The 13794-nt window shown below is 47.2% G+C and overlaps 1 protein-coding gene across 1 annotated transcript; it reads right to left on the minus strand.

The window, feature by feature from the left end:
• Window positions 1-3775: 3775 nt before the first annotated feature.
• Window positions 3776-9443, minus strand: LOC133908612 (probable choline kinase 2). The gene is made up of 7 exons (XM_062350715.1): window positions 8820-9443; window positions 5975-6096; window positions 5684-5879; window positions 5119-5236; window positions 4950-4997; window positions 4406-4506; window positions 3776-4330 (listed from the first exon to the last, which is right to left on the minus strand). The coding sequence occupies exons 1-7, from the start codon at window positions 9222-9224 to the stop codon at window positions 4235-4237; spliced, it is 1086 nt and encodes a 361-aa protein (XP_062206699.1). The 5' UTR covers window positions 9225-9443; the 3' UTR covers window positions 3776-4234.
• Between the last annotated feature and the right edge of the window lie 4351 nt (window positions 9444-13794).

Below are 13794 nucleotides of genomic sequence, written 5' to 3' on the forward strand. Positions count from 1 at the left end.
CTGGTTCATGGCTCGAACGTGGATCCAGGTGATGTACACACCGACGAAGGTTCCGCGGCACGTGCCAGACGTGCACGGTATGTACCCGACGCACAGGTATCAGGTGCGCTCGCTTGAGGTATGAATAACAGTACATAACTTATCATTTACTACAATTGTTGGTACAAAAAATTTATGTAATCAAATGAAACTTTTCTTTGCAGAGGTACATACTATACTAGGTTGAGGTCAAGACATGGGTGATCAAGGTACAAATTGATAGTGACCTCTAGGTCCCCAAGGGCAAGGTGAGCACGGCGTTAGACCGGATTATCCGGTAGGTGAATAAGGTATTTCGGTCTCTCAATTGCAGTTCATCCTCAGACGTTGCTACAGGACCATGAGCATCAGCTCCTCTCACTCCACGCACATCGGCCACGTTCACCAAGCTGCCTCACCCACCGGTTCGTCCAACCTTCGTCGCCGAGCCGTTGAGGTTGTCTTTCACCCCGACTCCCTCTTCCATCCCTACTACAGCGAGGCATTCCTTCGCTGGGGCTAGTGACCCAAATTACAGTGGCGTGTGGCCTCAACTTTCATTCTTTGGCGTCGGTGATCCCGCTACAGTGTCACAGCGCCCATCACCGGTGCTGGTGACCACTTCTGTGCTGGCACCAAGGCCATGTACCCTTCCTTTGTGGACCTAGGTCTTTCAAGTTCTCGCATCCCTGGCTCAGGTACAACACTCACTTCATGCATAACATATGTCATGCTTTATCTATGCTAACATATTTTCTTCGTTGTTCCATGTGCAGAGATCGACGATCTCTGGGACATAGAAGCGCAGGGTAGCTACAAGGAGTTGCTCACTGGGGACAGTGGTCAGGTCCCTAGGTACTCCTACATATTTGGACATAGCAGCAAGCTCGATGCGTCACAGCTACTTGGCGCGTCACTTACGGGGACATAGCCCTCCCAAGATGACTACACCACTCCACCTCCCGCTGCACGACCTACGCGGACGATCGTGCCACCTGACCCACTGACGTACTCAACTGACCAAGGGAGTTGTACCCAAGAGGGGACGTAACCTATAGGTTACTGGATTATTGTTAGTCTCATGGTCTTATATTATTGTTGGTGTTATGGTAATATGTTAGTGCCAATGTAATATTACTTCCTTCATGTTACTATATTATTGTTAGTGTCATAATATCTTTCATGTACCGTGTTTTTATTTTATGATTCTATTCGGACCGTATACTCATACCATGACCATTCTATAACAATCATAATCAACACGTTGACCGAACGTACAATGCCATATACTATCCCCCTAGTGGTGTACTGAAGTTTTGCCTAATATGCCTTAGGGAATGTAAAAAGGGCGAAGATCGATGTTATGAAACACAAATTACAACGTCGTCCTAACAGTGGTTCTAATCATACTGACTTAGAGTGACTACGAAGAGGCTCCTGAGTCCCAATAGTTTCCAGCACCGTATTACGCTGACGGAGGAGGAGAAGGAGCATCCCTATTGTGGCACAGGCATGTGCAACACAGATCGATGTATACAGAAGTGTCCTCCTGGTGTATTACAGGAGCACTTGGCATATTCTCAACCTCCCTCAGCAAGTTGAAGATTTGGTCTCACAGGTGGTGGGCGTAATCTTGGATATGCTGTAGAACAAGAGGATCGACTCATCTCGTGTACTGGGTCATCGTCAGAGGCCTGCAGAAATGTGGAGGTCATAATGTATAATGTTTTAAAAAAAGGATATGGACGTTCATGGTGATATAGTTCTCACCCTACCAAGAGGACATCGGAAGAATCGACGACCCTATGAATATTTTCATCATACATCTGAACGACGCAGTCGTACCCATGGGAACACTTAGGCCATGGCTCATTCGGGTGCTCGTAAATCCTTAAGTGACTTGGAGGACGAAAATCATTCCTAACCTAAAAAATGAAGTTGTAGAGAAGCTCCCCGTACTCAGTTGGACCAAACGAACCCTCCCATCTAACCGACGGCCTCTCCGCCCCCTTATTCCTCGCTCCTCCTCCCCTACCTTCCATTGATCATTGTGATGTCAGGTTCTACATACATGAGCCTTTTATAGATGTGTTGTGGCAGCATACATTATTTTACCGCGACATAATATTACCGTTAAATTTGTGTTACCCGCACACATGCAATCATGGTAATAAAACAGATAATTCCTCACATGTCACTAGATAAAACATAAATCTCTGATATGGCACTATCAGTGATTGAGGTAGGTCTCACGCATCATAGACACACCAATGGCATATCAAGGATTTGTGAGTTTTTACGGTGACATATAAGAAAATGCCCCATAATAAAATATGTACTCCATTTTCAGACCTAACCTTTTCAGATTATGATAATATTTGTCTTTTCTTGCCACCTCAAAACAGGTCATCATAGATTCTTGTAGGAACCAACCTATGGGAGTGCCAAAATGGCACAAGCGTCCATTGTGTAGGTGTGGCGATCGAGCTCGAATGTTAACGTTCTTCGAGGTCCAAACTTCTGGTAGGAGATTCTTTATATGTCCGGAGCTTGACGACGATTTCATGGTGTGTCTCTCTCTTTGCCTTCGTTAACACCTACTAATTATACCTTGAGTATATCACTTCTTTATATGATCTCAAATTGTAGTTGAATACTTTTTCATTTGAATCCAAAAAGTAGTTGTTGTCGTCAATAGGTTCAACTATAAAGTTGTAGATACCACCGTGAGACATAATTTTTATATAAAAATCATCTCCATCAGAGATCATATGAAAAAGTTGTAGATTTTTTTTAACATCATTTGTAGGACACATGACCTGTCGGTGCTGATAGGTCCCTGGACCCACTGCCACGTAGGATGTCAGCACGTGGAGTGCCGACAGGTCTCTAATCGGCACTCCACATGTTGACAGGTACCTATTTTTGTAAATATCGGATTTTGACTATTATTTTTGCTAATAAAAGCAGTGGTTGGGCTGCGTAAGGTCAGGCCCGGCAGGTCATGAGTAGGCGGCGCCACAAGAGGCCCGGTCCAATTTCTTACCATGTGGATAGGTCTGCACACGACCAGGCTGCAATCCGCACACAAATTACATTCAAGGGTCCTTTTATTTTTCTTCAATAAAAAGAAACTTTATTGACTGTTATCGTATACAAGTATATAAAAGTTTATTTTTGGCTTCTGTATAGCATAGATGCATAAGGTCAAAAGAAGAGCAAAATAAAAAATTAGAGTTTACAAATGGTCCAACTCGCAGTCTAATGACAGAGCATCAATTTGAGGATCCGTGTTTGGGATCAATTTTTTCACTTCAGAACCGCAAACCGGGTTCTTGGGACTCAGACAAAGAGAGAACAAATTTCGCCCCTCTTGTGAGTCTTTGAGGGGGTAAACAGCAGTTTTCAGCAAAAAAACTAAAATCTGGTCATGGCTCCTGGGTCGATTTGAGCCGAGTTTCGTATTGTCTTACGTGTGCGTGTAATGTTTTCTCTACGAAACAATCAATTTCTTGGGAAAATGCCATTTTCAAGAAGTCCAGAAATAAACGAAAAGAAGCTTTCGCGTTTATCATCGATCCCCAACATAGCTGTTCAGATGGATAGATCGTCAGATTCCACTGGAATCTAGTAAAAGTACAACACAACTTGACGCTGACGCCTACTGATGGTTCGCATAAACCACACACATAACTTGAAGAAAATTCAAGAACTATGAAAAGTAAGAAGTTTCGATACGATCTATGAAGTACTAGTTTACTACTAACATCTTATCAACAACGTTGGAACAGCAGACTGTTTCAGCTGCTCCATGTATAGTTTACAATGGATGCATCATCTCAAAGCACAACAACAGCAACGAAGCCAAAGAACACTATACTTTCATCAAGTATACATTAACTAAAAACACAACAGAAACAGCACCACGACCCACGGCAGTGCTAGCCAAACTGAACATGCAGGACACAACCTAGGGCCTTTATCTTCATTGCCTTCAAACTGTACAGGCGAGCAACCAAAGCCCTATAGCTTTCAAGTGAAGTTGAAGCTTATCAAGTTTCGGAATAAGAACTACTGATCCCGAAACAGGGTTCTTCTCTGTCATCATTATCTTCTTCATTCACAGCTTCTCTCTGTGTCAATGACATTGCACAACTTAAATGTGCAGCGCAGGCCCTCAGGGAGTTCCTGAGGCCACGAGTGTTTATTCACCATTTCAAGAAGTTATTGTTACCGGCTGCTTCTGCCAGTACTGCTCGAATCTCTGCCTCGCATACTCCTTGTAGTCGAAGTCAATATCGTTGACATGATCCTGTACAAGATAGGAGTTTGAAAACAGCACAGAGGTTTTATGGTGACAAAATGGAATCCTGACATATGAACTCACCGAAATTATTCCCCAGAGGCCCCATACTAGATGACTGGCGAGCGTGTACTTCTCAATGTTTTGGAGCAGATTCTCCACCTCCTCCGCATCAGGTTCCTCACCTGCCAGGTAGTGACACGTAATTAGGGTTTAGGAGATGTAGTCTACAAAGTACAAGCAACTAGGCAAAGAGCATCCATAGTGACTAGGGATACTTCGAATGTAAAGAACGGTGTGTTACAGTTCATCGCATTACATGGAATCTGGAAAGGTGGTGAAATGGTGATCATTTGCGGTGTCATGTTTCTTAGAATGGAATGGTTTTTATTTCGTTTACTCTGTCTTATTGACGATCTTGTTCCATGAATGCTGAAATTGCCAAACTAATAACTTTCTGTTTTTCACTCCTGCTGAAAATTTGTATTCAATGATTGGACGTGATACTACAAAAAAGGTTCATGCTCTATGTAAAACAGGAGTGCAAATTTGTATCATAATGGCGTGCTCTACTAAAATCGTGCTGAAGATATCAGAAAATCAAACCAAACAATGAACTCACACTTACCAGAAGTGCTCAGGTAGGTCTTCACGAAACGCTTCTGCTCATCAATATCTGTTACATAGAAGATAGTAGCACGTTAGGAATGCACTGAACCAAGATTATACAAATTGATTTAAAGAGCAAAAGAAAAATAATGGCGCACTCATTAGCAGTTTTCTTAGAAATGCAATACCTGGATATTTGCTGTAGTCCAGTATATGAGGTTTTGCTGAATGATAGTCTGCTGCCATCTCGCAGAAATGGTTGGCAATGTCATACGCAACTGGGTTGAAGCTTGCATACTCATAATCCTGTAACAACAAGAGAAGAGACTGTCATGATAGGTTGATACAAAAACCGGTAAGAACAGCAAGCGTGAATCTTTCACAAAGTAGTAGTCTCCAAAACTAAAACTGTCTTTATCAGATGCGTGACAACTTAGTATGTCCAGGTGGTAGGGAACACAACAAACACACGCCAACTAGTGTGAAAGGGAAAAGAAAAGGAAGCGGCAGCCCTATACCAAAATGATACAACAATTCCAACCATCCCTATTTGCACAAGGCAAGATGTGTTACTCAATAGAAGAGACTCTAACGAGACGAAAATTGGAAGTCCTACCTACCCATGTTCAAGAGATTTCCATTTCATAGCTGTACTCACATTATAGGCACATAACTGATAACTGAGACACACCAAAAAGAATATTTGTAGTACAGCAGATTGGAAGGAGATAATCGTGAATGCATACAACTTACAATGATGGTCAGCATGTTGGTCTCTTCATCAATCATGATGTTGCCATACTGAAGATCGTTGTGACAAAAACCAACCCAGTGGTAATCAACTGAAAATTCGTTCTCCAATGCAGTAATCTCGTTCTCCAGGCTGTCCAAACGAAATTCCTTGGCTTCCTCAGATGAGCACAAGTTCTTGGCAGCTTGTAGCCAGTTCCTAGATTTATGTGAGCAGATTCAGACTTCGGTCCCCTATTTTTAACTTTATAAACGGCGCTTAATAGAGCAATTATTTAGCCACATAGACCCTACCTCAGTCTGTCCCAAATGAGTATAGATTTGGGACCAGGCATGTCAAGGTTGTGGAATTCCCTCAGTTTGGAAGCTAAAAGAGCTGAAATCTCGGGATCTCGAAGGTCGGCAGCTGACAGTGTCTGAAACAATCACATAAGCTTGTGAAGGGACATAAGCAATTGGACATCCCGATAACTTATGATTTGTCACTCAAACTCAAGCTGAAAATCTAGTAGTATTGCACCATAAATCATTACCATCCATTTTCATCCAACCAAGAAAACAACTCTGTTTCATGAGAGTGACATAAATAAAAAGTTAACCAAGAATCCAGAAAGTACTACGACAACTTCCAGTTTTTTAGATAAAGCATAGTTAACACTCTAAAGAGACTCTAAGAGGGAATTAGACAATGCAAATATATACAATTATGTGGCTCCGTCCATCGACGCCCCGCCACGTCGCTCGTTTTCTCCTTTCCACGTGCCTGGATCTACACTGTGTCACCTCTCCATGCGCCCGTCTGCTCCCACCGGTCTCCACACTGGTGCCCCCAACCACACGCGCTCGACCACGTCGCGCACGGACTGCCTTGGCTCCATGCCACCGGCTGATTCGTCTCTGCGTCCTTGACCACTTCGACCGTCGTGCCTGCACCGACCACATCGACCATGCCCGACCACGTTGACCACGTCTCCACCCGTGTGGCATGGCTGGGTGCGCGGTGCTGAGGGGACACCCTCACGCGTCGCTACCCGCCACTCCGTCCGCATGGCGCTCCTCACCAGTTCGTCGTCGCCACCATCACTCGGGATGCCTCCGCCACGACAGCCTCGTGTGCTATCGGTCTAATCAGCCGACCGCACGCGGTTCGTCCCGGCCGATCGGCATGGCTCTCGTCCTCCTCGAGTACGCGCGTCTCCACCCGAGTACCGGGGCTACCGTTGCGTCGCCTTCGGGCCGCAGTGCTGCCGCCGGTGGTCCGTGCCTCCGTAGCGTCGCCACGCTCTCCTAGGCATGTTCCGGTTGAACAGAAGGTCCTGTCGTCGCCCTACATCGTCGTCCCCACGCGCCACGACACTTCGGCCGACTGACGTCGCCTCTCGTAGCATGTCATCGCCTCAATCGTCGGCGCCCTTGGTCTCTATTCGGGTGTTCTTCGCTGGCTTCTTCGAGCACCGCCGCCACACTCTCGAACACTGGCGTCGCCACTCCAAGCCGTTGGTTCCACCTTCCTTTACCGCTTTCGTCCAGCACAACCTCGTCGCCAACGTCGCAATCTCCTTCTCGACCTCTTCGTCTACTCCGACATCTGTGGGCTGCATCGGCACCTTCTCATCCTCGCCGCTCTGCACGTCGCGACTGTTGAGACCTTCTCTGTTGGTCCCTCAGACACTGGCGCATGGTTGGGCTCCCTACCTACGCGCGCCCAGTACTGGCAACACCGGTGTGTGCCTTCGTCCCCGACGCGCGCCCAGTACTGGCAACACCGGTGTGTGCCTTCGTCCCCGACGCGTTCCGGGCTAGCAAACCCGGTGCACACCTCGTCCTCGACTGCATCGACTTCGGCATCGACCTCTTCTTCAACGATCGCCCCGTCCGCGTCACCGTCTTCTTCCCTCAAGCCTCCCTGCATCCGTCACCATGGCGCCCCTTGCGCCCGTGGCTTCATGTGCGGCTCCCTCGACCACGGCAACCCCGACTACGGCTACGTCGACCACAACTACCTCACGCACGACATTCTCGACCACGACTACTCGGCTCGCTCTTGGCTTCCTTGACTTCTACACAAAGGGCTACCATCTGCATAAGCTGCTCGTCGGTCTTCACTCTAGTCGCAACACCTGCAACGCGGCGTCATTACGACCGCGGGGGGATGTCAGTCCGTCGGCTTACTACTTTCGGCTTCTTCTCCAGTCTGACCGTCTGCGAGGGGATGTTAGAGTATATTTAGTAGTTAGGATTTGTAATCCCCTACTACCATATGTATCGGGGAGGTATCTTGCCCCCAAGTCTTTGTACTCTATTTATACCATCTGATAGGCTCAATGCAAATATATACATTCCACCAATTCTATTCCTCCTACAATAAGGTCTAAAGCCACTTCTTGCTGAACTTTGCCACCAATTCTATCCCAACTCCAATCAATTGATTTGAATTTTTAGCTTTTCTGAGTGAGACGTTTCCTCTTGTCGTACGTACAATTACAGTCCACTCTACTTGACTAAATCAGCACAGTACGGTCCGTTTTCTAATTTATTTTTCAAAGTACTATACAACATCATAGGAGATCATCAAAGTAACAAATATTTAGATTGACAAAAAAGATAGCTTTACGACTGATTCGCGTGGTACATAGACACCCGTTAATTGTTAAATGGGCCATTTCGTTGACTAATGACTTGAGGTTACATTTTTCATTTGACTGATAGAGACCTGGAGCTTAAGAAAGGTCGAAATTTCTAGATTCCCACGGCAGAAAATTCAAAGAACGAGAACCACGCTGCATTAAATTAGTAGGCCCCATATCTATAGAATCTCGAAAAGTATCAAGAGAACGGCAGTCTTATGTTTAAACTACAACGAGATGAGATCAATAATTAACTGCAGACAAGAACAAATGCTGCCCTCTGCCTAATTTAAGCACCAAATTCACTAGAATTCACAGAAGAAGTAAAAGGAGATGAAGAATCACTCGTCCAAAGTTGAAAGTGCCACTAAAATTCCTACAAACTGGGGGCAATTTACGAGTTCAGTAAGGATGAAGAGAAACAGGGGACACAAATTGGAGGAAAAATAGAAGTTGAATTCCTAGTCCAAGAACGGGATGCAGTATGATTAGAGGCGGTATCAAGTCTGTACCCGTGCGTGGATGAACTCCTCAACGCGGCCGTTGGGGAAGCGGCCGAGGAGGCGGGGTCCCTGGCCGTGGCGGGACATGCACTCGAAGGTGCGGACCTCGTCCTCGCGGTCGAAGAAGAGGTCGACGCCGTCGCCGTATATCCGCATCAGCGCTTTCCTCACCTCCCTCTCCTTGGGCTCCACTTCGCCGAGGCCGGTGAGCCAGCGCACCTGGTAGACCTCGTTGGTCATGGCGCCCTTGAGCGGCACCACCTCCAGCGCGCGGCAGTCCGCCACGTCCGCCCACGCTGACGCCAGCTCGTGCAGCAGCCGCCGCGCCTCCTTGGGGATCCGCGGCGCCGGCGTCGGAGCCGGTGCCACCTCCACCGCCCTCGCGACCTGGCCCTGGTTCTCGATCGCCACCATCCTCGCTAGTTGCCGCGCGATTAAGCCACGAGAGAAGAAAGGAGAAATGGGGAATCTGGCGCTTTCTTCTGATGTTGATCCTTTTCCTCTTGTTGAAGATTTTTCCCCCCTCTTCCAATTTGGATTTTTTTTTTTCTTGGAGCGATCGAAGCGAGATTAGAGAAAACCGTGGCGAGTAACGGCGACTTTGGTGCTTAGTTTTTGGATGGTTATCTTCTTCAGGGATGCGGGAGGGGCGCGTATAAATAGAGTCGGTTTGCGCGGGCTTTTGCAGATGCCCCCTCCAACTTCTCCCCATTAAGTAGAAGAATCCATTAAAAAAAACATGATTTTGTTTTTCATAAAAAATCATGAACCATTCAAACTACTTGTCGTGTTGGCATACCGCGTTAAATCGTTATTTACTTCGTGGCGAGAGTTTGTCATACAAAAAACATGATCTTGTTTTTCAGGTTTTTAGCGATGCACTGCTTATGTTTTCTAGCTAGTAGCCTCCATTCAAGTTTCATAATCTACACAGTGAGATATATTTATTGTTGAATTTTTCACAATCTGGTCCTTGTTGCTAAGCATTAAAAATGCCCAAGTAATTAGCTGTGTCTGTCAGAAAAAATAGGCAAACAATATATTACTATTACAACTTTATCTTACATTTCCATGTGACAACTTGTACCATCCAAATCCAAATAGCTCTTGACCTTTGTTAATCTCCCAGTTTCTCACTAAGCTTAAGGAGCATTTCTCAAAAGCAACAACGGAACGGGACTTACCCGTCATCCTATGAACAGCAGCCACCTGTATGGGGTATTATCCACCACGTCAGATCCGGTGCGGGGAGTGGGGGCGGTGCCAGCTCTGTGGCTGCGTTGGCCCCGAGCAGCAATCAGACACGTCCCTTCCGCCTTGGCCTGAGCACGCGGCGTCCTCACATTGGGCAAGCGCGGCGTGATCCCATACGACACATGCAGCACGTCTTCGTGTTAGACTTCCTGTCCGTTCACACGACTGTCCGTTCATATGAATATCTATTTGACTTTTTTTTATATCTTTCTGTGTATATATAACGTGTTCATACTCTTTCTGCTCATTTACATGAGCATATTTTTAACTTCTTTCTTTTATATATTTCTATGCAAGCATGAATGCATGCATGGTGTATTCACACTATTTTGTGTGATAGCTTGAGTGTTATATATTCGTAAGTTGTAACCTGAAATATTCAATCAACAAAGATCGTGTAATTCATTCTTCTATTATGGTATTAGATAGGTTCGCTTCTGCGATCTTGCTTCCGCCCTTCTAAGCATTCATCGACGATATTCATTCGCCGGTCCTCTTCCCTATCTCGTTGCTCTCCTGCACGAGACGTTCACTTTTCACTCCGTCGTGCTCTCTCTGTACGCTTTCTTGCCTCTTCCCTTGTCTTTCTTCCACTCATTGCTATGGTTCTGACCGAGACTACGCGCGTCAAGGCAGTACGCCGCGCTGAGGCCATGGGCACCGAGGCCGCGCGCCTGGAGGAGCAATGTCGCCTCGACGCTGAGGCCGCGGCCTCCCGTGCCCTCGCGCTCGCCAACTCCATGGCGGCCCTGCACGCACAGGGCGTCATCGTGCAAAACTTTCGTGCAATGGTCCCCATCATCCTTGACACCAGCTCCACCAACTATAGTCGCTGGCGTGGCCTCTTCCTCAACACCCTTGACATGTACGCTCTTGCAGACCACATCCTCTCTGACAATGTTCTGGATGACGAGGAGTGACGCTGCATGGACTGTACCGTGAACTCATGGATCTACACCACGATTTCTCCCGAACCTCTTGAGATCATAATGGTCCTCAACGTCACTGCTAAGGAGGTGTGGCTACATCTTGAGCAGTAATTTCTCGGCAACCAGGAGACATGCGCTCTCATCCTCGACGCTGAGTTCCGAAACTTTGTCCAATGGGATCTCTCTGTGACGAACTACTGTCGTCGGCTCAAAACAATGGCTGACATTCTCACTAATTTGGTGAACCTGTCGCCGACTGAACACTGGTGCTTTCTGTTCTTCGCGGCTTAGATGAGAGGTTCTCTCATCTGGCCTCGATCCATGGACTTGGGAACGGAAAAAAAGTGTGTGGATAGGGCTGGTAATCGGTCGGATCGGGTCTACGTAGTAAAACCATGTCCGATTCAAAATCAGTTAACCTTAATTTGATTTGTACCTGATTTACTAATCAGGTGGAATCTCAAATCCGAACACGAGCCCCTTGGGCGCTCATCGGGTTGTCCTGTGTGGGCGCATGGGCGGCGTGGCGGTTGCCAGGCGGTGGCGGTAGCAGAAGGGCCGGGTGGCGAAGGGGTGGCAGGGCTGGGCGACAGGGCGGGGTAGCTAAGACTAGGCCATGGCGGTTGAGCGATGGCGGAGAGCCAGGGCGGCGACTAGCCGACGGATCTACGGTTGTAGGAGGATGGGCGGTGGGGAAGTGACGATGGCGACAGCTACCAGGTTGGGGGAGGCAACTGTGGCGGTGGGGAGGACGGGTGACGGTGGCAGCGAGGATGACGGGCGGCAGTAGTCGAATGGCAGGGAGGTGACGATGGGAACGGGAAGGATGAGCGGCAACAGCCGTACGCGCGGGGAGGCGATAGTGACAATGGGGAGGATGGGCAACAACAGCCAGGTGGCGGGGAGGCGAGGGTGGCAGCGGCTTGCAGCTTGAATCGCCAAATGCGGCTGACGATGGGTTGGGCCAAGCATGTGTGTGACGATGAGCTAATGGGTTGAGCATGCACGAATAGGCTGAGTTGGGTTGGGATGGTCATAGCAAATCTGATTGGAATGGATTTTCGTGCGACCCATGGGTACCCACGGTGAAACTGAAAACCTAAGCCTGACCCTACCCACTTTGAGTACCCGTGGACAAAAATTTAGACTCGAACCCAAACTTGTCGGGTGCAGAACCCACAAGTTCCTAGACCTACATGTCTAATTGCGGGCCCTGTGTGGATAGTCACTCACTCCCGTGTCACGCATGCAATCTTCGTGCATGTGCCAAACTGTCAAGTGCTTTGGCTATATACTACATTCGTCTTAAAATATATGATGTTTTAAAGTTATACATAAGTAAAAAGACGGATGATGAAATAATTATCTTATTATCTTTTAATATTATTTATTGTATGAGAAATGAGACTTGTATTGATGAGAAAGGTATTTAATAGAGGGGTAAGATTGAAAAAATAAGGTTAAAGTTATGTTAAAATTATAAAACTAGTATATTTTAAATATTATAGAATCAACTAAAATGTTATCTATTTTAAGAGGGAACTAAAAGATGGTCGATATTGACTAGTTAGTAGTACAGCAACCACAAGCTGGCAACACGGTTCGAATTCCCGCGCATAAACTTGACTTTTGAGCCCAAATGACGTCGTGGTGCTGTCAAGACATCACTAGGGTCATGTTTCATGCACGTGGTGGGTCAATGCAGACTTGCTGGTTGAGTTCACGGCGTGCTCCTTGTGCAGCAGCAAAGAGCTTCACCAACCAGCACTATGGCACTCGGCGACTGCACCGGACTTGCAAACATTACCGGCCGATCCAGGTCGTTTTCCTCGTGTTTGTCGAGGGGGGGTTACGAGGCAAAGAGCGGTGCGATATAGAACTGGATTAGTATATTCTTTTCGTCTTGATCCTGGAGAGTGCTAGTTTAAGATTGTGTGTAGCCCACCTGTCAGTACGATGACTACAGAACGTGACAGGGCAGTCTCCAGAGGGAGATTAGCATGCAGAGTCACGTCGAGGCCCCACTACAATCACGTCGTCAGAAAAGAGGTTGACAAGTTACATTCAGTCACTTTCAGAAAAAGCTTCCACGGAAACTGCAAATCTGCAACGCTACAGAGAGATCGCCAAGCGGCGATAATAACGTCCCGTGGCCGGTGTTGAGACTTGAGAGCCCACTTGGGCTACAAAAAAGATCAGCGTGCGAGCCGTCACTCCAACGTGTCGCCGCCGATGCGATCGCCGAGTCAACCCAGAAACGCGGCCATTCCGGCAGCTGCCGAGTCTGCAAAGAAAACGCGTAAATTATCCTGCCTCCCAAACACAAATAGCACTGAAAAATTTGCAAAACTACGAGACGCGACCTAGAGTCTACATGGGATCGGGCACGGAAATATAGATGTTTTAGTGGTAGGCGGCGGAGCGGCGCGGCCGTGCGTGCTTGCGTGCGCATTGCATTGTCTGCAGCAGAAAGCTTCAAAACCTTGCGGTCACCGGACAGTTGGTATTACTTGGCACTAGTATAAGGTGTGCAGAAGTCAGAGGTGACGAGCAGGTGAGCGGTGGATACGTATGAACACGAACCAAGAGACAAAACATATATGTCGTTGCCCATGCGTGTATCGGTGTAGGTGAGGCGGGTGCAGCTTACGAGAGTTTCAAGTGGGATCGTTCTTGATGATAAACTTCGGAGGACTATCCTGTTGTGCTCTAGGTGAGGTTTCCACAGATTTTCTGACGAAAGTTTTCCTGGACCGAAAGAGAGGCCATGGATGATCACGGTACTGAGGTCAAGATCTACA

The sequence above is a fragment of the Phragmites australis genome, chromosome 2, assembly GCF_958298935.1.
Source record: "Phragmites australis chromosome 2, lpPhrAust1.1, whole genome shotgun sequence".
NCBI lineage: Eukaryota > Viridiplantae > Streptophyta > Magnoliopsida > Poales > Poaceae > Phragmites > Phragmites australis.

Coding starts and splice junctions, on each gene's coding strand:
- LOC133908612 (XM_062350715.1), bottom strand. CDS start 9,224: ATGGTGGCGATCGAGAACCAGGGCCAGGTCGCGAGGGCGGTGGAGGTG. Junction 5,237..5,683: donor CCAACATGCTGACCATCATT/GTAAGTTGTATG, acceptor TTGTTGTTACAG/GATTATGAGTATGCAAGCTT. Junction 4,998..5,118: donor GGACTACAGCAAATATCCAG/GTATTGCATTTC, acceptor TCTATGTAACAG/ATATTGATGAGCAGAAGCGT.